We start from the raw sequence: 26,414 nt of genomic DNA on the forward strand, positions 1-26,414 counted from the left end.
TCAGGTCTATTGAAGGATAAATTACATAAAGTAAAAGTCACTTATTTTAGGTTTACATTTTGATGAGTTTTGACAAACTTAATTAGTCATGAAACCATCACTGCAATCAAGACATAGCATTTCCTTTTTATACCTTTATATTAACCCCCCTTCCCCTTGCCCAGCTTGTGGCAACCTGCTCTGATTTCTGTCCCTGTAATTTTGATTTTTACAGAATGTCATATAAATGGAATCAAACTGTATGTAGCAGTTTGTGTCTTGCTTCCTTCACTTGACATAACGCTTTTGAGACTCATTCATGTTGTTGCATTTATGAGTGGTTCTTCCCTTTTTATTGCTCTGTTATTCTTTGTTTATCCATTCACTCAGTGGCGGACATTCAAAGCATTTCGGCAATTATAAATAAAGCGGCTATTAACATTCACATACTGGTCTTTCTATAGACATATGTTTATAATTTTCTTATGTAAATACCTAGGAGTGGGATTGCTGGAAAACATGGGAAGTAAAATCCATGGTGTGCTTAATTTTATAAGATGCTGGTTCTCCAAAGTGGCTGTACCATCTTGCACTCCCAGCACCACTGTGGGAGGGTCCCAGGGGCTCCTCACCCTCATCAGCACCTGGTGTTGATATCTAGCAATTCTAGTAGGTTTTGTAGTGGTGTCTCGTTGTGGTTTTACTTTGCATTTCCCGGACGGCTACTAACATTGAACATTTTTTCACGTGCTGATCTTCTATCCATACCTCTTATTTTTTTTTTCCATTATTATTATTGAGTTGTGAAAGTTCTCTATATATTCTGGATACAGGTCTATCATCAGATATGTGTTTTACAAATATTTTCTCTCACCCTGTGGCTTGTTGTTTCATTTTCTTAATGGTTTCTTTTGAAGAGCAAAGTTTTTCATTTTAATTAAGTGCAATTTATCAATTTTTAAATGGTTTGTTTCTTATCTCAGTTATCATTGCCTAATTCAAGATCACAAAGATTTTCTCCTATGTTTTCTTCTAGAAATTTTTTTTTTTTTTTTTTTTTTTTTTGCCGTACGCGGGCCTCTCACTGTCATGGCCTCTCCCGTTGCGGAGCACAGGCTCCGGACGCGCAGGCTCAGCGGCCATGGCTCACGGGCCCAGCCGCTCCGCGGCATGTGGGATCTTCCCGGACCGGGGCACGAACCCGTGTCCCCTGCATCGGCAGGCGGACTCTCAACCACTGCGCCACCAGGGAAGCCCTAGAAATTTTATAGTTCCAACTTATACGTGTAACTTATGATGTACTATTTCATATATATTATATGTAAATTTAAATATATCCACTATAAAGTAGTAAATAAATACATCCACAATATATATATGTTGGTCTGTAACGTTGTTTTTCTTATAGTATCTTCATGTGGTTTTGACATCAGGGTAATGGTGGCATCATAAAATGATGGGGGGTCGGCTGATGAGCCTGTCAAAGGAATTGACGTCTGTGATCATCGAACTGATAACATGTTTTATTTCTAGTACTTCCCTCTTTGCCGAAATTCCTTATCTGTCCTTGTGTGTTGTTTTACACTAAATCTTTCAGCGTATTAGTCATAGTTATTTGAAAGTCCCTTCCTTTTAGCCCCAGTATCTGGGTCATCTCTAAGTCTGTTTCTGTTGATTGCTTTCTCTCTTGACAGTGGGTTATTTATTTATTTATTTTCGCTTGCTTTGTTGGGTCTTTCCCCCTCTCTGTTTCTCTCTCTCTTTTTTAAACTGAATGCTGGCTGTTGTGTGTATTAGAAAAGAAGAGACTGAGGTCAACAGTACTTATGCCCAGAAATGAGCAGGCCGTTAACGTGAAGGTTATGGAAATTTAGTCAGCAGTCGGGCTGTGTTTGGTTTCTGCTCTTCAGTCCACCATAGGCTTCATTTTCTACAGCAGTGCACTGCTGCCACTTTGTATTGAGAGTAGGGCTTTGGCTTCTAGACTGTTCTCCTCTGTCATCCTGCTCCACCCTCAGCTTTCAGTAGCCTTTGCAGGCCTGTGCCACAGCAGGAGGTCCCCGTGTGTGCTGTTGCTCTGCCCACCCGCCAGCAGCAGACTGACGTTGTTGTAACTTGATGCCAGGCTCCTGGTCGGGGGTGGGAGGTGGGTCTCTGTGGTCTTTGTCCAGCTTCAGTCTTAGCCTGAGTCCAGCAGATCTGGGCCTTGGGCTTGGGGCACTCTTAGCACATCTGCCCGTGCCACCGAGTGGGCTGTCTCTTCGCTTGTCCTGCCCCCAAGGTTTTCTTGGAGGCGCCTGGTGGAGGCCCACAGGAAAGAGTTTGCAAGAGCATATGCAAAGTCCCCCGGTGCCTGGAGCTCATAGCTGTTCTAAATGGACATGCTAGCCCATACTTGACCTTCAAGAATTTGTTAAAATTTTAGCTGATTTTTTCTTACCCTCTTACATACATTACAGCAACCTATTTCTGCTGTGCTCTGCCCAAACTGAAAGCTGTCTGTGTGTCCTGTCTCTCCTTCTAAAGCATGTCACGCTTTAGAATTCAGCTTCTTGGTTGCCTTGTTACCTCGAATCTCTGATGAGCTCCAGAAAAGTTATGATCTTATAGGTAATCTGAGCTTTTCTTGCTGTTAGCATGGGAACATCATTGTCTTGTGGCTTTCTGTGTCCTAAGCTGAGGATATTTTATTAATATAAATTTATATGGATTTACTTTGGGGTTTAAATTTGCCATCTTTACTAATGAAGTCAACCAGTGATGCTAATGAGACTGTTTGGATTTACCCCAAAAATGTAGTCAGGGGAGTGGATGACTGTTCCAGACTTACACCATCTTCAGCTCACCATGAAATTTGAATTGAGCAGTTGTACAGTTCTGGCGCCTCCACGGAAACCTTTTCCGGAAGCGCAAGGGCAGAGTAGAGCAAAGAGAGAAGTCCTTTAATGGGAGACCGTTGGTGGTGAAAAAACAGGAAACAGTAAAACAACAAAAAAAAGAGAGGATATGAATACATCAAAACGAACTACATCTTTTTTTATTATTTGACATTTTAATTTTCATTTCTATCACTTCACTTATTTTCTAGTTTCGCCAGCCCTAAGGCTGATACAGGATATATTAAAATGTCACTTTAAACATGTTAATGTTAGTCACTTCATTTAATCATTCTCTTAGGCTACTAAGAAATATTAAATGATGACATATTATTGATACTGTAATGACTAAAAAAATATGCATCACTTACTGAAAGAAATAACCAAAGAAATGAAAGAATAAGTAAGAATTTTACAACCTGTGTTAATGATCTTACTTGTCCCCATGGATAAAGGATAAATTTAGGAATAAATTAAGTGCTGCTTTCTGCTGTTTCATCTCATTTAACTGTAAAGCTTTCTTTCCTTTAGGAAACGTTTTTGACAAACATACAAAAAAGAAAAAAAAGCATATCAATAATTTTTTCAATTTCAGTGAGGAAATTAAAGTTCAACCAAGTCAGCTCAGAGAATCCGCTGAAGCAAATGGAAGGATTTATGAGGAACAGAGAAAGTTAGAAGAAAGTTTTACCATTCACTTAGGTAAGTATATTAATTTTTTGCAGTCACAATTTATTGTAACCTGTGAAACTTTTTTTTAATGCTGTAGGAGAAAAATCCCTAGCGTGTGAGTAGAATATACCCAGGTTCTTTTTATTAAAAATTGTGTTCTGCTCCAAGAAAGCCTATAGTTTATTGGCTATAAGTTTTCTATTTTAGCTCATGTATTATTTCTCTGCAAATAGAAAGATGCAATGTTAATAGTTATTCAAATAGAAAATTGCAAAAGGCCCATTTTAATTATTCGTAGCACAGATGTAACTGGATTCTTGCCACAGAGATTTGCCTCCTGCCCAGCTGGCTTTCTGCAGCTGTCTAAGTATCTTTCTGGGCTTTTTGCCTACCCCCAGGAGCCCAGTTGAAGACCATGCATAACCTGAGGTTGCTGAGAGCAGATATGCTGGATTTCTGTAAGCACAAGAGGAGCCACCGAAGCGGTGTGAAGCTCCACCGACTCCAGACAGCACTGTCGCTTTACTCCACGTCCCTCTGTGGCCTGGTGTTGCTAGTGGATAACCGAATCAATTCATATAGTGGTATTAAAAGAGGTAAGTTAACATTATGCATATTTATGCCATTAACGTTCTCCATTTAATGCCATTCTAAAAAGAAAGGAATTAGTGAAAAACTTTAAAAAAGGCTTGAGTCACCCCAGTATTCAAGTAGACCAAACAGCACACATACCCAGACACTGCCATTTGAGGTTTGTTTCATACTTTAGCAGGCCTTGGGTGCTTCAGGGTGTTTCATTTTTCTTAAAATTCTATCACATTGTAGATAATACTCTTACAGGATCCTTGTATCAAGGTATAACAAAAAGAATAATCAAGATATAAATGTAGGGGCTTCCCTGGTGGCGCAGTGGTTGAGAGTCCGCCTGTCGATGCAGGGGACACGGGTTCGTGCCCTGCTCTGGGAAGATCCCATATGCCACGGAGCGGCTAGGCCGGTGAGCCATGGCAGCTGAGCCTGCGAGTCCGGAGCCTGTGCTCCGCAACGGGAGAGGCCACAACAGTGAGAGGCCCGCGTACCGCAAAAAAAAAAAAAAAAAAAAGATATAAATGTATTTTTCAAAAAGGAGCAGATCCTGACTCAGTGAATTTTAGTTCATCCATTTATCCTTTTTTTTCTTTCTTTTTTTAAATAACCTATTTCTTAAATATGCTAGGTAAAATTCTACTTTCCCTCTTAGTACAATTAATTTTTTATGATTATTTAAAAAATTTTAATATATAAAGTATATTCAAATGTATAACTTTTTAAAAGAAGCTTGAATAGAGTTTATTTTCTATTATAAATAAAAGAACCTTATATTTCTTAGCACTTTTGGGGACTGGATTACGATCAAAGTATATATTATTTAAAGAAGGTTTGGACTTATATTAAAATCTCCTTGCCTATTAATTGTTTACTCTTCTGGGCGATTGAGAGATTAAGTTTCTGATCAAAACCAAATTGTTGTCCCCTAACTTGGTAAGACATAATTATTGAAAGGACAAGTATGAGAAGTCATCCTTGTGAATGCTGTATTCTCTTGCTGCTAGATCTCATTGTCTGTAAGTAAATACTAAATACTTGATACTTCACCTTTAGAAGTTCGTAACTGTGTTGGCTCCCTTAGATTTCGCCACAGTTTGCCAAGAATGCACTGACTTTCATTTTCCCCGAATTGAAGAGCAGCTGGAGGTTGTCCAGCAGGTGGTACTTTACGCCAGAACCCAGCGCAGGAGCAAGCTGAAAGAATCACACGGTCAGTGAAACTCAGAGTTTTAAAAATTTCACTTTCAGGATGTTCTGTCCCTAAGCACTCTCCTGGCATATGGGCCATCTGAAGTAGAGAAAGTTGTATCAGTGGGAAGATGCAAGAAAGAAATTAAGAACAAAACTCAGGGTCTTTAGAAGCTTGAATTCTGTTCTTAATTTCCTTGTTTATGTGATTTTGTTCAAGATCCTTAGAAAAACTGTTTTTAAAATTCAATTCCATAGTTATACTTGAAGTAGGCACTCAGTGGAAAGTTGGTGATCTTTTGATCCAAGTTCTGTATCTCTAAAATGGATATAATTAGTACTATAAAGGACATTGAAATCATAGGGTAAATAGCCCAAAATACACACTTTTTGTATGTTCCATCTTTGATCCACTTAGGTAGCACGAAGTCAGTTACAAGAATTGGTTTTGGTTGTTCTTTTAAAAAATTACTACATTTAGAATTATGTCCTGCTTTTTCTATGTTTATCCACAATCTGAACATCCTTCTAGGAAATTTACTGGAAGATGATTTTAAAGCTATGGAGGAAGTTCATGGCATTTTTCTTCAGAAGATTTCTATTTATGCATAAGGAGACCTTAGGGAAGACATAAAAGAAAACGCTCTGACTCAAATTATGGAGTAGTTCTGCTATCTTTAATTGAAAAATGAAAGTTTAAAAAGTAGTCTTTTTAAAAATTATATTGGTGCCATAAGTCTGTTTAGTTAGGATCTAAATATAAGGGTAGTATTCATTTAAAAATATACATAGGGTGTGTTTTTCTTATTCTTCTGACATTTCATATTATGTCACAGGCATAAAATTAGAATACATGCTCCTATCTGGCTTGAGTGCATACTCAGTGTTTTATTATTTCTTATGGAAACTTGATGTCTTGCGCAGGAGATGAAATACGGCAGGGCTTTAAACAGTTGCTGGTCAGACCTTTAAATCTACTTCTGGTACTTTGGATGTCTGTCTTGTTTGTTTGTTTTGCAACTGCAGCGTTTCAACGAAACCCTTATATACTTTGGGTTCACATGTTTTGTATTTTTTAGTAAACAGAGAGAGAGACTGCTGTATCTTTGCTTGGTGTCTTTGTTCTCTATCCCATGAGGAATTCCTCCCATTCTCTTGATGCTAGAATTCTAGAATGCAGCTCTCTAGGCTCAACTAGAGAGCTGTGATTAGCAGTCACGGTAGTTTTCGTGTTCATTCAGTAGATGTAAAAAAAAAAAGCATTTTGTTTATATTTTAATCATTTCTAAAATAGGTAAAGCAATCTGAAGATTCACAATTCAAACTGTACAAAAGAGCACACAGTGAAAAGTCTTTGTATCTCTGTCCACCAGCCATCCAGTTTCCTGCTCCGGAGGCAGCCAGTGCTGTGTCACATGTACCTTCTGGACGTGTTTATGTGTGTGTGTGTATTTATGTATTTTGCCTTTTCACACAAATGGCAACTTTCTCTGCGCACTTCTCTGTCCTCTGCTTTTTTTCACTGAACAGTTTTTCTTGGACATCATTTCATGTCTGTACAGAAAGAGCATCCTTGGAGCTTTTCGCTGCTGGATAGTGTTCCCCTGCAGGATATCCCACTAGTGAGTGATCAGCTCCCTATTGATAGACATTTTATCTGTTCCCAAGCTTTGCTCTTATAAGTAATAGTGCATGAATAACCTTACACATATATTGGCATGCGTGACTGAGCATATCTATGGAATAGATTTGTAAAGAGAAATTCCTGAGCTAAAGGGCACATACATTTGTAATTTTGGTAGTGTCAGCAACTGCTGTCCGTAGCGGCCCCACCAGTTTGTATTTCCACTCCGGGTAACCATGGCTTTGTAGTGGCAGTGTCTGTCACATACAACAGAGCCAGGCTGAGCCTTAGGAAATCAGTGTGGAAGTGTATCCCAACGAAGGACCTTTCAGAAAATTACAGTCTGTCCTCTTATTCTTCTGCCATCTCCTTCCTCCATCTCATTCAGACTAGCAAGGATGTGATCAGACACATTCAACTATTATTCTTAGTAGTAACTAAAAGCATGAAGATTGAGATCATGACAGGTGTGGGAGAAGGCGGAGGACGCAAAGTTTATGAGAGGAAGTTTTTGAACCACGTACGGTTAAGGCAACGTGTGTACATCATGGTAGTATTTTGTTCTTGTTCAAGCAACTATTTTGTGGTTTAAGTGAGTCAGTGAAACAAGTAGGTTTATAAAAGACTACTTTCTTAGAGGAACCCGCGTGTTGTTATAGGAGAGTTTTGCGAAAATACTTTCTCCATCTTTTCCTTTTCTGAGCATGCCCACGTGTTTGTTCTACACGTTTACATCCTGATACGCAAGTACTGTCTATTCTAAGACATTCTATTGTTTTTCTCACTGTGCCTATTATATCAGCATCTTTATATTTCTGTGGTTCATGATAAGCCAAAAGCAATTTCATTTTTTGTACATGTTTTATATACGTTAAAAAAATTTAACCATCTTCTTAGTATTATAAGGTATTACCACTGAAACACGGAAAGGGAGATGGACTAGAAACTGTTCTTTCTTGTTTACTTAGTAGGGATTCTGTCTGTTCATATTCCACGTGAACAAAATGAGAGTCTTCGTTTATCGTTTTTGTTTTCTGCGCTGTGAGCAGACATTTATTCAAAGCCTGTCGATTACATGGGTCTGTATGAGAATCAGACTGTTGCATTACCTGTGGATTCTGGCAACACAGAGCCTTCTCTCTATGCCTCTCTCTCCCTCTATTTATAAAATATATGCATTTACAAGGTATAATGTTGTAAATCAGTTACAGTAAAAGTATTAGGTTACTTTCATTCAGAACTTGTTTGAAACCATAAGGCTCCCTTGGTATTTTCAGTTTACTCATTTGAAGTTCTGACTGTTTTCAAGTGATTTTCTGATGTTGAAGGCCATTTCAATATAGTTTTATATTTAATTTGAATAAATATACAGCCTCTTAAAGATAGCTACTTTGAATGCTAATATTCATCCTGCAGCTTTCAGTTCTCATAGAATTCTTATAAAATTCAGATGTATCTTCTATTAAAAATATATGTACATGTATAAAATAATTTGTGTTCAGCCATAATAATGAATGATCAAATGTGATACATCTTATTTTACCAACGTTTATCCCTCAAAGTAATATCATGCCTTCTAAAAAGGAAGAAGAACTATTGAATATCTGAAAAAAAAACCTTCCATTTGAAACAGAATCTCACCTGTCTGTTTGAAAGAAATTGTAGACAGTGTTAGATAAGAAGTAACAAATTTCAGGAATGGGCTGAATAGCAGGTGATTCCTGGTGCTGCTAACCATTAGCTGATCGTCCTGAACAAGTTATATCAACAGCAGTGACTCAGATTCTAAAAATAAAGCTGGCCACCCCACAACTGTCTAATGAAGTCATTTTATGTGTAGTTAGCTTAGTGCCCTGAACCTCCCAGATGAAAAATAGGGGAGCGGCAAGTCTAAAGTGGTCAAGACCACAGGCTTTGGAATCTGAGTATGTGGGATCGAGACCTGGTTCCACCACTTACCTGTGCCTTCCCCGTTAAGTGAATTAACCTATCTAATCCTCTCTTCTCGTGTATAACGTGAAGAGAACACGAGTCCCTCATAGGGTTGTGGTTAGAGGGGTTTTGTAAGAATTAAATGAGACCATCCACGTAAAGCATGTATCTGACTACCTGGCACCTAGAGATCCTTAGTAAATTTTTGCTGTTGTTGCGGTTGTTTGGGGAATAGTAGTAGTAATGTGTTTTCATATGTTATTGTGTTCTTTCCCGTTGCATAACTACCTTATGAATAGATTCTGGAAACAGAAATGGAGGAAGTGATGATAAGACTAAGAATGCGGATAGAAGCTATTTAAACATTCTACCTGGTAAGTGTTATTTTACTTTAAACTGCAATTTTCTTAGAATCACATACATTGAAATCATAGATCTGAAACATAAGTGCTTATGGGGTACCTTATAAAATTTTTGTTGGTCAGTGTATCACTTTAGAACATTGTATCTATCATCTGTAAACACACTGTCACAATGGTCTGCAATTAAATCTTTATTCTTATAGTAGCACTGGCTTTTCCTGGATCCAAACAAGAAAAATTCCTCAAGCAGTTGCATAAGTCTAATCATTATTTGCTATTTCAAATGTCCTCTTTTATACATTGTTTCTTGGTTTCTTAAATGAACCAAAAAATGATTTCTCCTATGAAATAAACAATAGTAAGTAGAGGTGTGAACAGTTGAACATGTGGAAAGAACATGGGTCATCTGATTTAGCATCTTTCTTACTGCCATTGCCCCGTAAATCCTCCTGCTTTATTATTCTGGGATATATTGTTTATCAACTGGAAATTCACTCTCTTGATCCTCTTCCGGGTTGAATGCACTCTGATGATCCTCAGTAGTGTTTGTATGACAGGGCATAACAGGGAAGGCCTATTTGTAGACGTTATAAGTGTAAAGTCTTTTAAACCAAACGGTAAACGTTGCAGGTTCATACACAACCAAGTTTGTCTGCTCACATGTCCTTCCCCGGATTTTCTGCACATAGGTCGTCACATTCCATTTATTCCTGGTGCTCATTTTGTCTCCCGGCCAGTTCGCTTGTGGCCATCAGCTTCCGAATATGCTCCCACCTCAGATAGCCCACCTTCGCGGATAATGTTAGTGGTGGATTACATCACCACATGCTGTTTCCTCCACTTTGTGGAACAGGAAACTGTCCTCCGCTCCATCTAAAAATACCTTCATTGAGACAGGATTTATTGTATTTCTCTTTGTAGATCCATAATTTAAATCATCTATATTTTGTGGCTTTCTTAAAATGTGCCAATCTTATCTGTTCCGGAGGTACCGACGTCTGACTTTTTTTAAAACTTAACTCTTTACTGCTGTATTTCTGTTCCTTCATGCTCCTTTTTGGAAAAACCTATAGGTTAGTATCTCATTATTACCAGCAAATCAGAAGACTATGTCAGAAGTCCTCATCAGCAAAGAAGTAGTGACAATTCAGTTAGCTATGCTGATAGCATCTGAATTTCCATTTGGGTAAAGGACGCTGCGTGGCCAGGAGGTGTACAGGAGGTGAGAAAGATCCAAATCACAAAGTGCCTTTAGATTTTGAAGTTGCAAAGAAAAAGTTTGATTTATGTATCTTTTAACCAGTGGGTTTGCTTTATCATTACCTAAGTATTGGTAGTTTATATCATCTAATTCTCAAAACGATTTTCTAAGGAGAGCAGTCAGGCATTATTTTCCCCATTTAATTCACGAAGTACAGAGGATCTGTTAAGTTGTATTCATTTGCCCAAGATCATTCCACCAATAAATGCTAGAGACCAGATCTTTATAACACCCAGTCTGGTCCCTTTTCTATCATATTATGTTATTTTGATTACTACTACCAGCTCCGAGACCCCCATCTTACTAACGGGTAAAATGAGGCCCAGGACAGGTTATCTGAGGTCAAACGAAGCAGTGCCAGTTTGGGGGTTAGGAGCACCTGACTTGTCCACTCAGTCCTCAGCCTCAGTCCTGGACCGTAGCCCATGTTTAGTGCTATGAGTGCCACCGTGTGAACCATCAGGAGGAGTTCAGGAGGTGACACGCTTCATTGGGTATACTGGGTCTCTGGAAAGCAATCTGCGTCTTTTATTGCCTGCCAGGGAAATTGCTATACTACTCCTCGCCGGACAATTTTTTTTTTACTTTTCCTTTGTCTGGTTTGTTTAGATCTGTCACTGGCCTTTCTCTTTTTTTTTTTTAATTAATTTATTTTATTTTTGGCTGCATTGGGTCTTCGTTGCTGCGCACGGGCTTTCTCTAGTTGTGGCGAGCGGGGGCTACCCTTCGTTGCAGTGTGCGGGCTTCTCATTGCCTTGGCTTCTCTTGTTGCAGAGCATGGGCTCTAGGTGCGTGGGCTTCGGTAGTTGTGGCAAGAGGGCTCAGTAGTTGTGGCTCGCGGGCTCTAGAGCGCAGGCTCAGTAGTTGTGGCACACGGGCTTAGTTGCTCTGGGGCATGTGGGATCTTCCCGGACCAGGGCTCGAACCCGTGTCCCCTGCATTGGCAGGCGGATTCTTAACCACTGCGCCACCAGGGAAGTCCCTGGCCTTTCTCCTTTACTGCTTATCTAGTTCTTTTATTGTATAAGTTAATAAAAAAAGACCTTTGCCTGGGGCCTTTCAGTGGCATCCATGGGCACAGCTTATGTACACTAGTAATTGGAAATGGTTAAACATTGTGCCAAAGTATATTCAATACTTCAAAAATACTATATGTTTATAAATAAATATAAGTAAAATCCTAAGATAAGGACTTTGAAGCCAGGATGAGCAGAATTTGTGAGGACATCGGTTAGTGATAGAAGAATAGTTCTTAGAAGAGCAGAGTTTTCCTAGAAGGACATAACAGATTTTCCAGTGAGTCAGGTGTGTTTATAAAAACATGTTTTTTAGGGCTTACCTGGTGGCGTGGTGGTCGAGAGTCCGCCTGCCGATGCAGGGGAAATGGGTTTGTGCCCCAGTCCGGGAAGATCCCACATGCCCCGGAGTGGCTGGGCCCATGAGCCATGGCCGCTGAGCCTGCACGTCCGGAGCCTGTGCTCCGCAACGGGAGAGGCCACAACGGTGAGAGGCCCACGTACCGCAAAAAAAACCACATATTTTTAATATATTTTATTTATTTATATTGACAGAAACTGCAGAATATAAAAGCCAATGGCTAGCATGGCTACATAGAAAATAGAGTGATTGTAGAAAACCTGGATGCTAAGGTTTGATAAACACTGCGCCAGCATTCAGTCCAGCACATTTGTTTCCCATTCAGTGAACAGATGTTTACTGAGTACCTTCTATGTAACCAGGCCCTGTTGTTCCACGTGCCAGAGATAGAACATTAAACAAGAGAGAAAAAAATCCCTACAGTCACGGCGTGTAAACAGTGGTCCCTTTAAAATAACCTCATAAACAAATAACAGAAGAATTTCAGTGCTGAGAAGAACATAGAACAATGTGAAAGAGAATAAGTGAGGCGTGAGGGAATCCTATATCAGTCAGATGGGTCAGTCAAGGAAGACCTCTGGGAGGAGGTGACCTTCACTCTGAGGTGTGCTTGGCGAAAAGCAGTCAGTCGACAAGAATCTTGGGGGAAAGCTTCTCTCGGGGAGCAGCCCTGGATCGGGAACAAGCCCTGTGTGTCTGAAGACCTTAAGGAGAGTCTGTGTGGCTGAGGCAGGAGCAGAGGGTGAGACAAGAGGACGGAGTTTGGATTTTTTCCTGAGTGTCGTGTGAGTCATGTTAAATGGGAGAGTGATATAATCTGATTTATACTTAAATCGTTTTAACTGCAAATGTGGATGTGGTTTGTAGGTGGGCAAGAATAGGAACAGAGGTTAATTAAGAGGCTATTACAGAAACCTAAGTGAAATGATGGTAGCATGAACTAGGGTGATGGCAATAAAAATGGAATGCTCAGATTTGAGATATTTGAGGTATATGTTGCAGATACACTGAAAATAGCTGGTGGTGAATTGGACTGGGGAAGAGGCAGTGAGAGAAAGAAAGTAATTAAGGGCAACTCCTGGTTTCTGTCCTGTGCAGCTAACGGGAGGGGGACTGGACCCATAAACCGAGATGGAGAGAAGCAGGTTCAGGGTGCAGGGAAGACAGGTCATCAAGTAGCCTGTTTTTACATGTTAAGTTTGAGTTAAGTACGACGTTTTGAGCATTTACATCAAAATAGCGATGATGAGTACTCATTTGACCTATTTACGAGTAAATAAGCTTGGTGGTCTCTTCATACCAATTTAGGAACCTAAGGTAAATTTGGCCTCTTTTTTCATCACCCTTCTTTCCAAGAATGAAGGAGCACTAATTATATTTGCTTCCTGAGTCCAACACAGGTTCCTGATAATACCTCTGCTGCTTCAGCTCATTGGCTGCCACTACAGTTGTTTACGAAGCCCACTGATGAGTAAGACTTATGCATTTGAAAGTCATGGTTGTATCTGCTGTTCACAGGAGAATTTTACATTACTCGGCATTCTAATCTCTCAGAAATACATGTTGCTTTCCATCTCTGTGTGGACGACAACGTGAAATCAGGAAACATCACTGCTCGGGACCCTGCCATTATGGGTCTCCGAAACATACTCAAGGTTTGCTGCACCCATGACATCACAACCATAAGTATTCCTCTCCTGCTGGTGCATGATATGTCAGAGGTAAGCAGACAGAAGAATACCAACGTTTTCTGAAAATGTTAAAATATTGTATAATAATAATAATCCACTTTACATTTTAAAAGCTCTGTTTAACTAATGAGGCTTTGCATCTCCTATCTGCATCTTCTATATGTCATCAATAGAATTGAGTGACATATAACATAAACAGTGAATAATCCTTAACCAAATACATTCAAAAGAATTCTAGCATTATCCTATAGTAGGTAAACTAGAAAGCCAGACTTGTTTTTAGCTTTGGATAAGGCATGTGCCCCTCATCCTCCCCCTCCTCGTCTGTTTTTGTCTTAAGTAGCTTTAGATTTACCTCCACATTTGTATTTGGCTTCGGCTAACATTAAAATTAGTAGGCATTAATAGGCAATAGAAAGAGAAGCTAGATGATGGGAAGAAGCCAGCCTCATTTTGACATTGTCTCAAGGATGCTCTTAGTATAATACAAGTACTGGCTTCTGCGACCAAAAGGTGGCATAATCATTCATTCATTTTATGATGTACTGAACTTTATTTTACATTTTTAATTTAAAAATCTCTTTCCATGGCTGTTTGCTTTCTCTCCTGCTTTCGTCCCTTACCTACATAAAAACCAGTTAGAAGGGATAAGTTGTAGAAATAATACAGAGACTAAAAATTCAAACTTCAGATAGTCTGGAGGAGCAAAGCAAGCCTCAAAACAAACGGGTGCAGGCAAGTCCTTCTGGGAGAGCCAGTGGCCAAAGTGGTGAAGGACCCATGTCAGCAACATGGTGCCTGCTTGTTTTGAGTGGCACTTTTTTTAAAAAGCAAAATGGCTAACTGGCAAGTACAGCTTGTGAAAGGAAGGAAGTTTGATCATCGATTATTAAAAGTTGTTTACCAAAATAATAGATGTGTATAAATACTGTATCGTAAAGTGCAGGGTAAAAGATCTGATACTGTACTTTTTAGAGTGACTCAGTCCCCAGTTAGACTCATCACATTATAGGACACCTCATTTTAAATGCAATACTCTATATAAACACACACACAAAAATCAATTCCATATAAGACAGGATGATTTTAAATGGTTTCCCACTTACAATTCATTTGTATTTTTACCAGACACACTATCGTTTTGATTACAAGAATTCTGGCTCAATCAGATGCAAGCTGCATCAAACTTTTTAATTTCTCAGCCTCAGTCATACCTAATACGGCATTAGGAGAGATTGACCAACATGTTTTGTTTTGTTTTATTTTTCCCACTGTAGCTTTATAAAGTCTTAGTCCCATCAGGAATTTTTAGCCATTGTTAGCATCACTAACTAGTCCATCTAAAAAAGAGTCTTTGGGGAGTGACAAAGAAAGTTTGTGATGAATTCCAGCCACACGGAAACATCCGAACATTCCTGCAGCTGGACTCCTGGTTAACCAGTTTATAAAAATGGTTGTATGTAGGTGGGAAACAACCTCAAAGACAGTGTTTCCAAAAGTCACTAAGTTCGGATTTACTTCCAGACATCTGATACTATAGTGTGCCCTCTCCCGCAGTGTCACAAAGGTTACATGTTTTAAATTGGGACAGCCAGCTGCAGAACATTAAGTCTGTTTCCAGAGTGTCCATTTTAATTCATGAAAGTATATTGAGCCACGATCCTCCCATTGGTCGTATTTAAACATCCATTCAGGTCAAGAAGTTTATCCTACAAACTCAGACAACACTGAACAGGATATAGAGGCAGTATTTGTCTTAGCTTTCGTGCAAGGATCCCAAAGCGTTTCGGCTCTTGTTTTCTTCCTGTAACAGACTTGCCAGCCTCTCAGTTACCATACCGCAGCGTGTGCAAGGTAATGATGACGGTGTCGGAAACAGTCCATGTCCCAGCGTCGGTAAACGCAGCTGTAGAAATGAATCGGCAGTTTAAAAAAAACAGCAAAGGAAAAAAATAACCTAGCGGCAGGAAGGAAGGCGTCCTGCTCTTACCAGTTTTATCTCTGTAGATCTTTGTGATCTGAAGACACTGTCATCCTGGAGTTCAGTCTAACCTGATAGACGGGGAGTGAACCTGCAGGTCACGAATCCTGAGTTCCTGACCTTTCCTTTTGTCTGTGCTGTTAACTTGTTGAATCACTTGGGACTGAAGGGTTTTAGTTGTTCTAATTGTTGTGGTTGATGCAGATGTTGTTCTTAACCTTTTATTAGCATGTAATACCCATGAAGAAAAGCACACATAAATATACAGCTCACATTTTCGCCAACTGAACACCAACATCACCAACGCCCAGATGATGAAACAGAACGTCACCAGCAAGCACCCCAGCATCGCCCTGTGCTCCCTTCCCATCGCTTAACCCACATTCCGTCCCTCCACAAGGGTACCCACTGTTTTAGTTAGGTGTGTTTTTGTAATTTCCGTGGGTGGAGTCCTGTTGTACGCACTCCCGTGTCTGGCTTCTTTCACTCAGTGTGTGTGTGTGAAATTCATCCATAGCACTGTTGGAGGCTGTAGGTCGCTCATTCACAGCGTTACGCAGCGTTCCATTGCATGACTGGACCACAGCTGTTTAGTCATTCTCCTATTTGTGGACATTCGGGTGGTCTCCAGGTTTTGATTATTGCGACGAATGTTGCTGTGAGCATTCTAGAACATATGTTTGGGCATTTCTGTTGGACACATACTTAGGGGTGGAATTGGTAGACGGTAGGCCAGGCACCCGTTTAGCTTTGGTAGATCCAGTCAAATAGTTTCCCAAAGCGACTGTTGAATGTAAAAAATGAGAAAGCCAGACTGCCGTTGCTCACCTTCTGACGATGCTTACGAGACCGATTGACATGAGTGTTCAGGAACCTCTGAGGCACAAGCTTGAGATAAAGGATAGTCTTGCAATTTCCCTCAGGGGTGCATAAACCCAGGAAATAATTCTTATATCTACCGTCTAAGACACACCGTGAAGACCTAAAAGTATATACCAGTTAATCACCTCTGCAGTTCAGCCTTACTCTAATTGGAAGATTCAGGTTGGGTAGTCAAAGTGCAGCCACTAGCTTTAGATACAAGATATTGTCTGCGGTGGTAATTAGAACTGGCATCCTCATTTCAATTTCACAGGTTTAGAATTTACTCTGTGTGTGCCGTGCCCACTTATCATCTAAAGTATAGCCACCGGGCCCAGTTTCCTGCCTCATTTCCAAAGTCTGAAGTGTTTCACGTGATCCGTTCAGCTTCTTCAATGGATTTCTTTCACATGTACTCTCACAGATGTGACGCTAAGATTTCGTCACTTGGCTGTTAGTTAGAACTCATGATCAAAAGCGTTCTGTGCTTACCTGACCCACTGTGTGGTAGACGCCGCCTACCGTATAATATATACTAAGGGTTACTTCCAGAAGAGCGCTCCTTACAGGACTACAGGCCACATCCCACGATGACACCCAGTAAATCATGTCTTCTTGTGACCTTGTTGACTTCTAAAGCTTGCGGTTTAGAGTCCTCAAAGCCATTCTTTTTAGGCACTGCTTTCGATCAGAGAATAAATGACAGGGGTGCTTGGGATGGAGCCCCTGTGTGGGCAAATGGGGGTTTTAAAAAACCACCTGGGTGTGCATTTGTGCAGGTGCCTGCAGCTTTCTAGTTTCCTTTCTGATCCACCTGCTGCTAAGTAGCGCTAAGCGAAGGTAAACAGAATGTGAGTGTTCATATCATGTGAAAATTAAATTGTCTGTCGCTTCGAAGATATCCTGGGATCCTGCCCGGAGCTGGTATTTTGGTGTGTTCTCTATATAGCACTGATGAAACTTTGCGTTAATTCACATCATTCTGAAGAGTCCGTATTAATTTGGCTCATAGATATTTGCTCTAGACCACGCTATTAACCACACATACCAAAAGCAAGAAAGCAAGCTATTGAGGGATAAAAGGGGCTGATCTTTGGAGAAGTGGGGCAGTGAAAGGACTTGATGTTTTCATCTACTTTTGGTCAAACCACTAGAACTATCCCTGTTCTAACTTGTGCTTCAGTCTTTCGTCATTTCCATCATGATCCTGCCTTTACTACAGTGGGGTCATATGTATTCTGTATGTCGATGTTGAAGGCTGGCCCTTCGGAAGCTCTGTGCTCACACTACACGATGACTGTCCTCATGTAAGTAGCGCTTAGCCTTGGCCTTAGCCTGAGATGTTTCAGAGGCTAATCGTAGATGACAATAAATTACAGATAAGACAAGCTACTGTCAGATAATGCCTTTTTATACGTAAAAACAAGTGCTTTATTATAATAGTATGAATAGTAATAATTCCTTGATTCTGATTATTTCCGTGGTATTTCGAAAAAATGTTATGTTTTAGAGTAGCATTTTAAAGTGATGCAAATACTCAGTTATACTTTAGCATTTATTCCTACATACGATCCTTCAATAAAATGTTTAATGCAAGTGAAGCGTAAGTAAATAAAACACCACTAATGAAAACCAGCAGAAACAACGAAACCTAAAAACAGATGCACAAAGACTTTTGAGGCACTGGAATTGTGAGACACGGACCATAAAATAGTTGATTACTGTGTTTAAAGAGCTTGAAGACAAGCTTAAAATGTCTTCAAGTAAAAAGATGCTGTGAAAAACGACCTAGCAACTACAAAATTGAGTTTTTAGTTACTGAAAGACATTTAAAAGACCTAAATAAATAGATATACTATGTTCATTGGTTGGAAGACTCAGTACTGTTATCTGTTCTCTTCAAGCTGATCTGTAGATTTAAATCCCAGTCAAAATCCTTATAAGGTGATTTTGGAGATAAAGCTAATTCTAAAATTTAGATGAAATACACAGGACCTAAAACAGTCAAAACAATTTTGAAAAAGAACAAAGTTGGGGAACTTACAGCAATTGATTTCTAGGCTTGCAAGCTTAGCAAGCTACAATAACCAGTGCAGTGTGACATTGGCAAAAGAATAGACTGTGGATCAAAGGAACAGAATAAAGAATCCAGAAATAAATCCGTGCATATATGGTCATTTGATTTACAGCAGAGATACCAAGGCAGTTCAGTGTGAGAAAGTGTAATGTTTCCAACCAGTGGTGTTGGAAAAATTGGGTATTTATACAGGAAAACAACAACAACAACAAAACAAACCTTGAGCTTTACCTCACAATCATACATAAAAATTAACTTAAAATGGATCACAGACCTAAGCCAAAAAAGCTAATAGTATAAAACCTCTAGAGGAAAACACAAAAGAAATCCTGGTATCAGATTAAGCAGAGATTTGTTAAGACACCAAAAAAAATAAACCATAAAAGAAAAGCTTAATAAATTGTGCTTCATTAAAATTTAAAACCTTTCTCATCAAAAGATACTGTTAAGAAAATGAAAAAATGCAGGTCTCAGACTGTCACATGACCTTGAGTGGTTCACTCTACCTTTCTCAGTGTCCTTTTTAGTTTATAAAAGTTGTTTCTTGTGAGATACAAATTGTGTATATATTGTAAAGTTCTATGTAAATGTAAGACATTATTATTGTAGTTTTCAGAGCTATCAGCATTTCCTCTTAGCCGCAGGTAGGTATTTCTTAGTCACCTTGCTCCCTCTGTACATTTTTTTAAACTAGGCAGAAATAAGACAAAAGACAAAAACTTGTCACTCCATGCATATGTGTACTCCCGTAAGGCACCGTGGCTCTCTTATAACAGCCTTGTCAGTTACAAGGAAATATTCTTCCTGAGCTTTGAAGCTAAGACGTATTATAAACTTAATTTAAATATCAGGCAATTCTACTAGTCATTTTTATAAGCGTCCAGAGTCTTGGAAAAGAGGATTCTTTACTTTTTAGCCCTTTTGGCAACTAGACCCCTTTTATTTATCAATCTTAAAAGTATCTTGGACACAAAAAAGTAGTTTCCTGGGAATTCCCCGCAGTTCAGTGGTTAGGACTCTGCACTTTCCTGCTGAGGGCCCGGGTTTGATCCCTGGTCGGGGAAGTAAGATCCCGCATGCCGCGAGGCACAGCCAAAAAGAAAAAGAAAACAAAGTAGTTTCCTCTCAAAGCCTAATTCTAGCTACAGAGGAAGTCACTTTCTTTTTAAAATTCCATGGATAATAAATGGTTCACTCACTCAACCTGTATGCCTGAGCATCTGTGTGCTCAGTGTTGCAGGAGGCATCATCGTAAAGGTAATAAAGGTAAATAAAAAGTGGTTCCTGCCCTTAGAGAGCACTCACCTTAATAAAGAAGACACAGATCCCATCTCCCTACCTGTTCCTCTACCACCGCCCCCCCCCCCGGAAAAAAAAAGGCGGAGTAAAATGTGATCATGGAGATAAAACAAAAACAAAGTACTCTGGGAGTTCAGAGACACCATTTGTAGCTGGGGAACTGGGAAGTACTTCATGAAGGAGAAGACGGTTAGGGAGGGAAGAGCAGGTTTCATCAGATGGGAAGAATGGGGAGGGCATTCTAGGCAGAAGAAATGGCTTGAGGAGAATGGGAGGAGTGGGTGACAGGCACTGCAGATCACGTTCAGGCAAAGGCGGACAGGCAGGCTGGAGTGAAGCCTCACTTTTTTAATTTAAGAGTCATAGAAGCTGAGATAGTTTGGGTCCTAAGGTAATTAGCCTTAAATACTAAAGAAAGTCTTAGATGTTATTCATGCGGCAGCAGGAAGCGATTGCAACTTACTAAACAGGAGTGTGATGTGATCAGAAAGGTATTTCAGATAAACCAGCCAAATCAGTCCGAAGGGGAAATTCTGGGGTCTAGGAAACTACATGGGAAGCGATAGCAATAACTAGACCTGAAATCACAGAGACCGTCAGAGATGGGTGAAGGCCTGGGATAGCTCAGTGGCACTCAGCCCAGGAGAGGGGCTGGCACGTTTCATGAAGAGTGTGAATAATGCCGGAGAAGCCAATTAGAGCAAGACTGAGAGAAGGTTAGGTAATTATAACCCAAAATATAAAGTAAATATCCATGAGTCCATACTGATGTAAACAAATGCTCGAATAAATAAATGAATAGGGGAGAAGAAACAAACCTCCCATGCAGAAAAATTCCCAGTAACTTATGTAGATACTCCATCCTCGAGGAGGGGAGCACAAAATCTCCACCTCTTAAGTGTGGGCTGCCCACAGTTAGTGACTTCTTCCCACAGAGGTCAGAGGGGAAGGTCAGGGCTGGGGACCTTAAAAACACCACCCCAGCCAGGTGTTCCAGGCTTACATCACTAGTCGTAAATCACATTGATTATCTACCCTTGATATGGTGTGATGAAAATGATACTTCACCTCTGTAGTCTTCCTGCCCAAATCCATGGCTCCTGTCTAATCATGATGCAAACATCAAATTCTAATAGGGGGCGTCCTACAAAACACCTGACCAGCCCTCCTCAAAGCTCAGGCTCATCAAAGACAGAGGAAGCCTGAGGAACTCAGGGCAAGAGGAGCCTGGGGCGACGTAATGACTCAGTAGAGTGAAGTGTCCTGGACGTGGTCCTCGAACAGAGAACGCCATTGGGTAAAAGCCGGGGAGATCTGCGAGCACTGTGGATTTGAGTTAATAATAAGGTGTCAATAGTAGTTCAGGTTTTTTCCTGGTTTTTAAGTAATTTGCTTATGCTACTGCATTTACAAAGAGAATAGTGCACCCAGTAGAAAGAATTAAAATGTATTTGGGGTTTTATTTTTAACTGACTGCAAGTAGAAATCCTTTAGTGACATCATGGCAATTTGACAGTTATGATTAAGTTCAATAAAAGTACATGGGGTACTTGCAAGATCAGATTCTAGCTGCTTCTTTCTAACAGCCTCTGATTCATCTGGCTCCTTAAATGATACGGGCTAAAGCCCTTATTTGGTGGGGAAACATTTCCAAAATGAACTTCTAGGTTCTCCTTAATAATTTTCTCCTGTCAGTTGTTAAAAATAGGACTTTCTGTTTCTGTGTCTGTGTGTGTGTTGGTTATTTCACCGAAGTGTCATCACCCGAATTCCTATAACTTCACAATTGTGATTTTACAATGTAGAAAAAAATTCAGTTGTTGTAGTCTGCTATTGCTTTAGGGGTACATATCGCTGAAAACCCAAAGTAGATTAGAATTGCTAAAGGATTTTTCTGCCATTGTTTGATGTAGTCTGGTTTCTTTATTCCTTTTTAAAAAATTTTATTGAAGTATAGTTGATTTACAGTGTTGTGTTTAATTTCTGTTATATAGCAAAGTGACTGTTATACATATTTACATTTTTTTCATATTCTTTCCCATTATGGCTTATCACAGGATATTGAATATGGTTCCCTGTGCTAAACAGTAGGACCTTGTTGTTTATCCATCCTGTATGTAATAGTTTGCATCTGCTAATCCCAAACTCCCAATCCTTCCTTCCCCCGACCCACTCCCCCTTGGCAACCACAAGTCTGTTCTCTATGTCTGTTAGTCTGTTTTTGTTTTGTAGATAAGTTCATTTGTGTCGTATGTTCCCTTTATTCTTGATAGGTGCGTGGCCAGCCTCACTTCTAGTGCTCTACTAATATAAGATGTTAACAGGGGAAACTGAGTGTGGGAGTGTATGGCAATTCTCTGTACCATTTTCATAATTTTTCTGTCAACCTAAAACTGTTACAAAAAATAAATCCTATTTTTTAAAAGCCATCAGGGTGATACTGTTTTGGATCTATTAAATTAGTAAGTATGTTAAATAATCTTTTAAATAATATTTAAGTGTCCAAATGCTGGTGGACAATACGATGAAATTGGATGATGCATACGTTGCTGATGGCTAATGTAAATTGATATTACCTTTTAGGGAAAAACTTGAATTTTATTTCACTAATCTATAGGAGTAAGTATCCCAGGAAATTATTCAAAAAACAAGACATCTATAGATGTAGATACACACATGCGTCATATACATAAATATGTCCACTGCAGTGTTATTAACAAAAAGGGGAAATTGAGTTATAAGAGGCCATTTTAAATAAATTATGATGCATTAACTCAATAAAACAGCAGTTTTTAAATTGTGTTCTGAAGATACCCCCAGGATGCTAGCCCTTTCTGGGGGTCAGCAAGACTAAAAATACTTTCATGATAATACTAAGACACTCTGTGCCTTCTGCATTCTCATTCTTGCATGAGCGTCACTGAGTTCTTCCCGAGGCTGTATGATCACACAGCAGATTGATGCAGAGGCAGAAGTGAGAGTCCAGATGCCTTCCGTGAGGCCAGGCATTAATGAGATTTGTAGATATGTAAGGCATTGCCCTTCTTCCCACTCAGATTTTTTTTGTTTTGGAAAATATAGTAACTTTACATTTTTAAAAAATACGTTACATTAACGTATGGTGGGTTTATCGTTTTTAAATGAAATTAAAATTTTCTCAGTTTTAATTTCTAATGCAATAAATATCAGGAGACATAATCCACGTAGACAAAAGCTCAGTGCAGTCCTCAGTGATTTTCAAGAGTGTAAAAAAGATCCTGAAGGATCACCATAATGAATTAATAAACATATTGTATTGTGACAGTTACAAAGACTTGCAGCATGGGAAAGTAATTCGATAATAGTGAAAAGAAGTAGAATTTAAAATGGCACAATCGCTGATCACGACCACAGAAAAGTATAAATGTGTGGGTTGGTTGGTTCACGGCAGGCATGTGCTCACGTGGTCAAGGGTTAGGAAGGAGCGTCCAAAAAAGAGCTCATTCGTTTGTTAGGTGGCTGGGATAGGGCGTTTGTTTGTTTCTGGTACTTTGTAATAACATGTTATACACAGAAAACATTTTTTTTTAATTTAAATTTATTTATTTATTTTTGGCTGCATTGGGTCTTCATTGCTGCGTGCGGGCTTTCTCTAGTCGCGGCGAGCGGAGGCTGCTCTTCGTTGCGGTACGAGGGCTTCTCACTGAGGTGGCTTCTCGTTGCGGAGCACGGGCTCTAGGCGCGTGGGCTTCAGTAGTTGTGACTCGCGGGCTCAGTAGTTGTGGCTCAAGAGCACAGTCTCAGTAGTTGCGGCACACGGGCTTAGTTGCTCTGTGGCATGTTGGATCTCCCCAGACCACGGATAGAATCCGTGTCCCCTGCATTGGCAAGCAGATTCTTAACCAATGCGCCACCAGGGAAGCCCCAAGGAAAACATTTTGATGCATTGCTTATTCAAATATTGTACAATTTAATAGAATTATTCATGCTAACATACTGAGAGAAGTAGGTGGAGTTCCTATGTCACATATATTTGTCTTTAGAGTTAATTATGTAGAAAGTTTTAAGGGAATGTTCATTTTTAAAATTATACTGACTAGGCTAATTCAGTTAGTTTGCATTCCACAAGTATAGTCTAACAGCTGGAACAGGTTACATGCCTAAAAACCAGAGGAAATCTAGCTGAAATTAGCTAATGGTTGCCTGTAAGTGGATGGTCAACATTATAGATAAATTAAGATCTGACCATATATATATTTTTTTCTTTTTTACGAAGTTCAGTTAAAAACATGATTTGTTTTGTTTCTGTTTTTAGGAAATGACTATACCCTGGTGCTTAAGGAGAGCAGAACTTGTGTTTAAGTGTGTCAAAGGTAAACACAACCTTATATTTAACAACAACGACCTATATTTGTTCCTTGAAAATATTGAAAGTAGAGCAAACCAGGAGAAAGAATTGTAGCAGTTACCCGTCATCTGGTGCCTCAGTTAAATGGTTTAACAAGCACATATTTCATAGCGGCTTTTTTATCTACCTTTTTCCAATCAAAAAATAAAATCTCCAGCCCTCTTTTTTTGGGCCGTGTCACACGGCCTGCAGGATCTCAGTTCCCTGACCAGGGATTGAACCCGGGTCACAGGAGTGAAAGCCTGTAATCCTAACCACTAGGCCACCAGGGAACTCCCTCCAGACCTCTTGAAATGTGAGAATATTTGGACATTGATGGAGCTTACTCTCTGTTACCTTTTATTTTCTTGAAAAGAAAATAGAACCACGTGTTTAATTAATCTTTAATAACCTGTTTTGGCTTCATTGTGTGGAGGCAAAATAGGACTTAAGAAATGATCATTACAAGTATTTGACGGAACTATGTGAAACCTCTCTGGCCTGGAGAAATAAGGATTGCAGAAGTTTATCTGGCCTTCAGGCTTAACCTTTCCTACAGGCAAGTAGCTACCTAAAAAGTCAAGACGTGCAGCTCCACGATGAAAATTCAGTTTTTTTTCAATAAAGGACTGGTAGGTTTGAAGACCAGAACTAATAATTCAGCAAAGTCTGTTGTTCTATTTTAGGTTTCATGATGGAAATGGCTTCATGGGACGGAGGAATTTCTAGGACAGTGCAATTTCTGGTACCACAGGTGTGTTATCTGGATAGCTCTCACCCCAGTTCAGTCTCTGTTGTGATATTCCTCGCAGACGTAGCTAGGCACACTGCCGTAAACTCAAAATAGCATAAGAAAATGCTAGCAGCTTTCTGTGTTTTAAGGGGAGAAGTGTTTGCATGCCATCAAGGCACTTAGTTTACTGTCAAAGATGTTAGTATCTGCCACTCAGGGGATCTTTGATTAAACCCCAAAGCTGAGCTTAACTCATCTTTCCTCCCCCGCCCCACATTTATGTTATATCGATTCATAAAGAAGGACATGAGCAGAGGATGATTCCGTGTTCTATGTAAAATTTAGCAAAACTTATCACTGAATGCACTACAGTTATCTAGGGGTTTTTCTGGTAATCAGACTTATTATTTGACAGAAATAGCGTAGGTTCGCAGAGGCTGGATCCAGAGAAACAGCCCTGCCCACAGCTGTGCGGTTAAATCAGCTCTGAAGGATAGTGTTCACATATTACACTCCATGTCTAGAACTACTGCCATTACTTCCATGTTTTAAAATACTTAAACATTTTTTTAAATCAGTGATGACTTAACAAGTGCAAACTGTTTTTTTTCTTACCTCTTAACAGAGCATTTCTGAAGAAATGTTTTACCAGCTTAGTAACATGCTTCCCCAGATCTTCCGAGTATCGTCAACACTCACCCTGACATCCAAGCACTAAACCCCCTAGATTGGTATCTAGCAGAAGAGGATGCGTAAACTATCCAGGAACTTGAGATGTGCTGGGATTCTGTCAAGCAAAAGATGCCCAGAAAGAGGACTTGCCACCCAAGCCACGAATCAAATCATGATAAACATCTGTTAAACATTCCAAAATCCACATGCCGTACAGACTAGTACTCAGTCCCTTACTTATACAGTTATTCTTTTCTTTTTTCACACACACACACACACACCACACACACACACACACACACACACACTGTATTTTATTTCTACAAGAGATAAACTGACACCAAGCATTGTAAATGGGTGACCACAACAAAAGCAACAATGACTGCAATTACCAAACACGAAACACACTCACACTATGTCATAATGTTGACATTCAGCCCAGGAATCCTCCACTGTAACAGCTCCTTTACTCTGCAGAGAAAATTGATTTGTATATTTTTTGCCTCTGAGTCCTTGTGGGATTGTTTTTTTCTTTCTTCAAACAGAAGGTCACAAAAATTATAATCATCCCCATCAGTTCACTAGTCCCATGTAATTGATTTTTTTTTCATCTCGATCTTTTGTTAGCACTTTTATGAGTTCATCAGTTTTCCATTAGAGTTCTGAAAATGCTTATTCATTCAGTTCAGCAGTAGAGTCAGTTACCAGAAACCTGTACTTATCAGAGTCTTTTCCATGAATTCCTTGAAGGTAAAACCCTTTTATAGGAACATTTTTGCGAAAGCGTCAGAGTACACCCAGAACTGTAAATGACAAAAGACTTTAAAATGACCACAGTTAAAGATTTGATGAAAGTTCATTATAATGCATTTGAC

The 26,414-nt window shown here is 39.6% G+C and overlaps 1 protein-coding gene across 4 annotated transcripts in view; it reads left to right on the forward strand.

Annotated features, from left to right (window-relative positions):
* The window catches only part of C10H12orf4 (chromosome 10 C12orf4 homolog), a 38,097-nt gene extending 12,049 nt beyond the window's left edge, over positions 1 to 26,048 (forward strand). For 3 of the 4 annotated variants that reach the window (XM_032646772.1, XM_032646773.1, XM_032646775.1), the window contains 8 exons: positions 3,451 to 3,557; positions 3,926 to 4,123; positions 5,197 to 5,325; positions 9,159 to 9,233; positions 13,378 to 13,580; positions 24,063 to 24,120; positions 24,821 to 24,888; positions 25,493 to 26,048. In XM_032646772.1, coding sequence (XP_032502663.1) covers positions 3,451 to 3,557; positions 3,926 to 4,123; positions 5,197 to 5,325; positions 9,159 to 9,233; positions 13,378 to 13,580; positions 24,063 to 24,120; positions 24,821 to 24,888; positions 25,493 to 25,585 — 931 coding nt within the window. In that variant the 3' untranslated portion in view covers positions 25,586 to 26,048. Of the gene's footprint in view, positions 1 to 3,450; positions 3,558 to 3,925; positions 4,124 to 5,196; positions 5,326 to 9,158; positions 9,234 to 13,377; positions 13,581 to 20,904; positions 21,768 to 24,062; positions 24,121 to 24,820; positions 24,889 to 25,492 lie in introns of those variants that run through there. The other variant, XM_032646774.1, reaches the window with a different exon arrangement.
* The last annotated feature ends 366 nt before the right edge of the window (positions 26,049 to 26,414 follow it).

The sequence above is a fragment of the Phocoena sinus genome, chromosome 10, assembly GCF_008692025.1.
Source record: "Phocoena sinus isolate mPhoSin1 chromosome 10, mPhoSin1.pri, whole genome shotgun sequence".
Lineage (NCBI taxonomy): Eukaryota > Metazoa > Chordata > Mammalia > Artiodactyla > Phocoenidae > Phocoena > Phocoena sinus.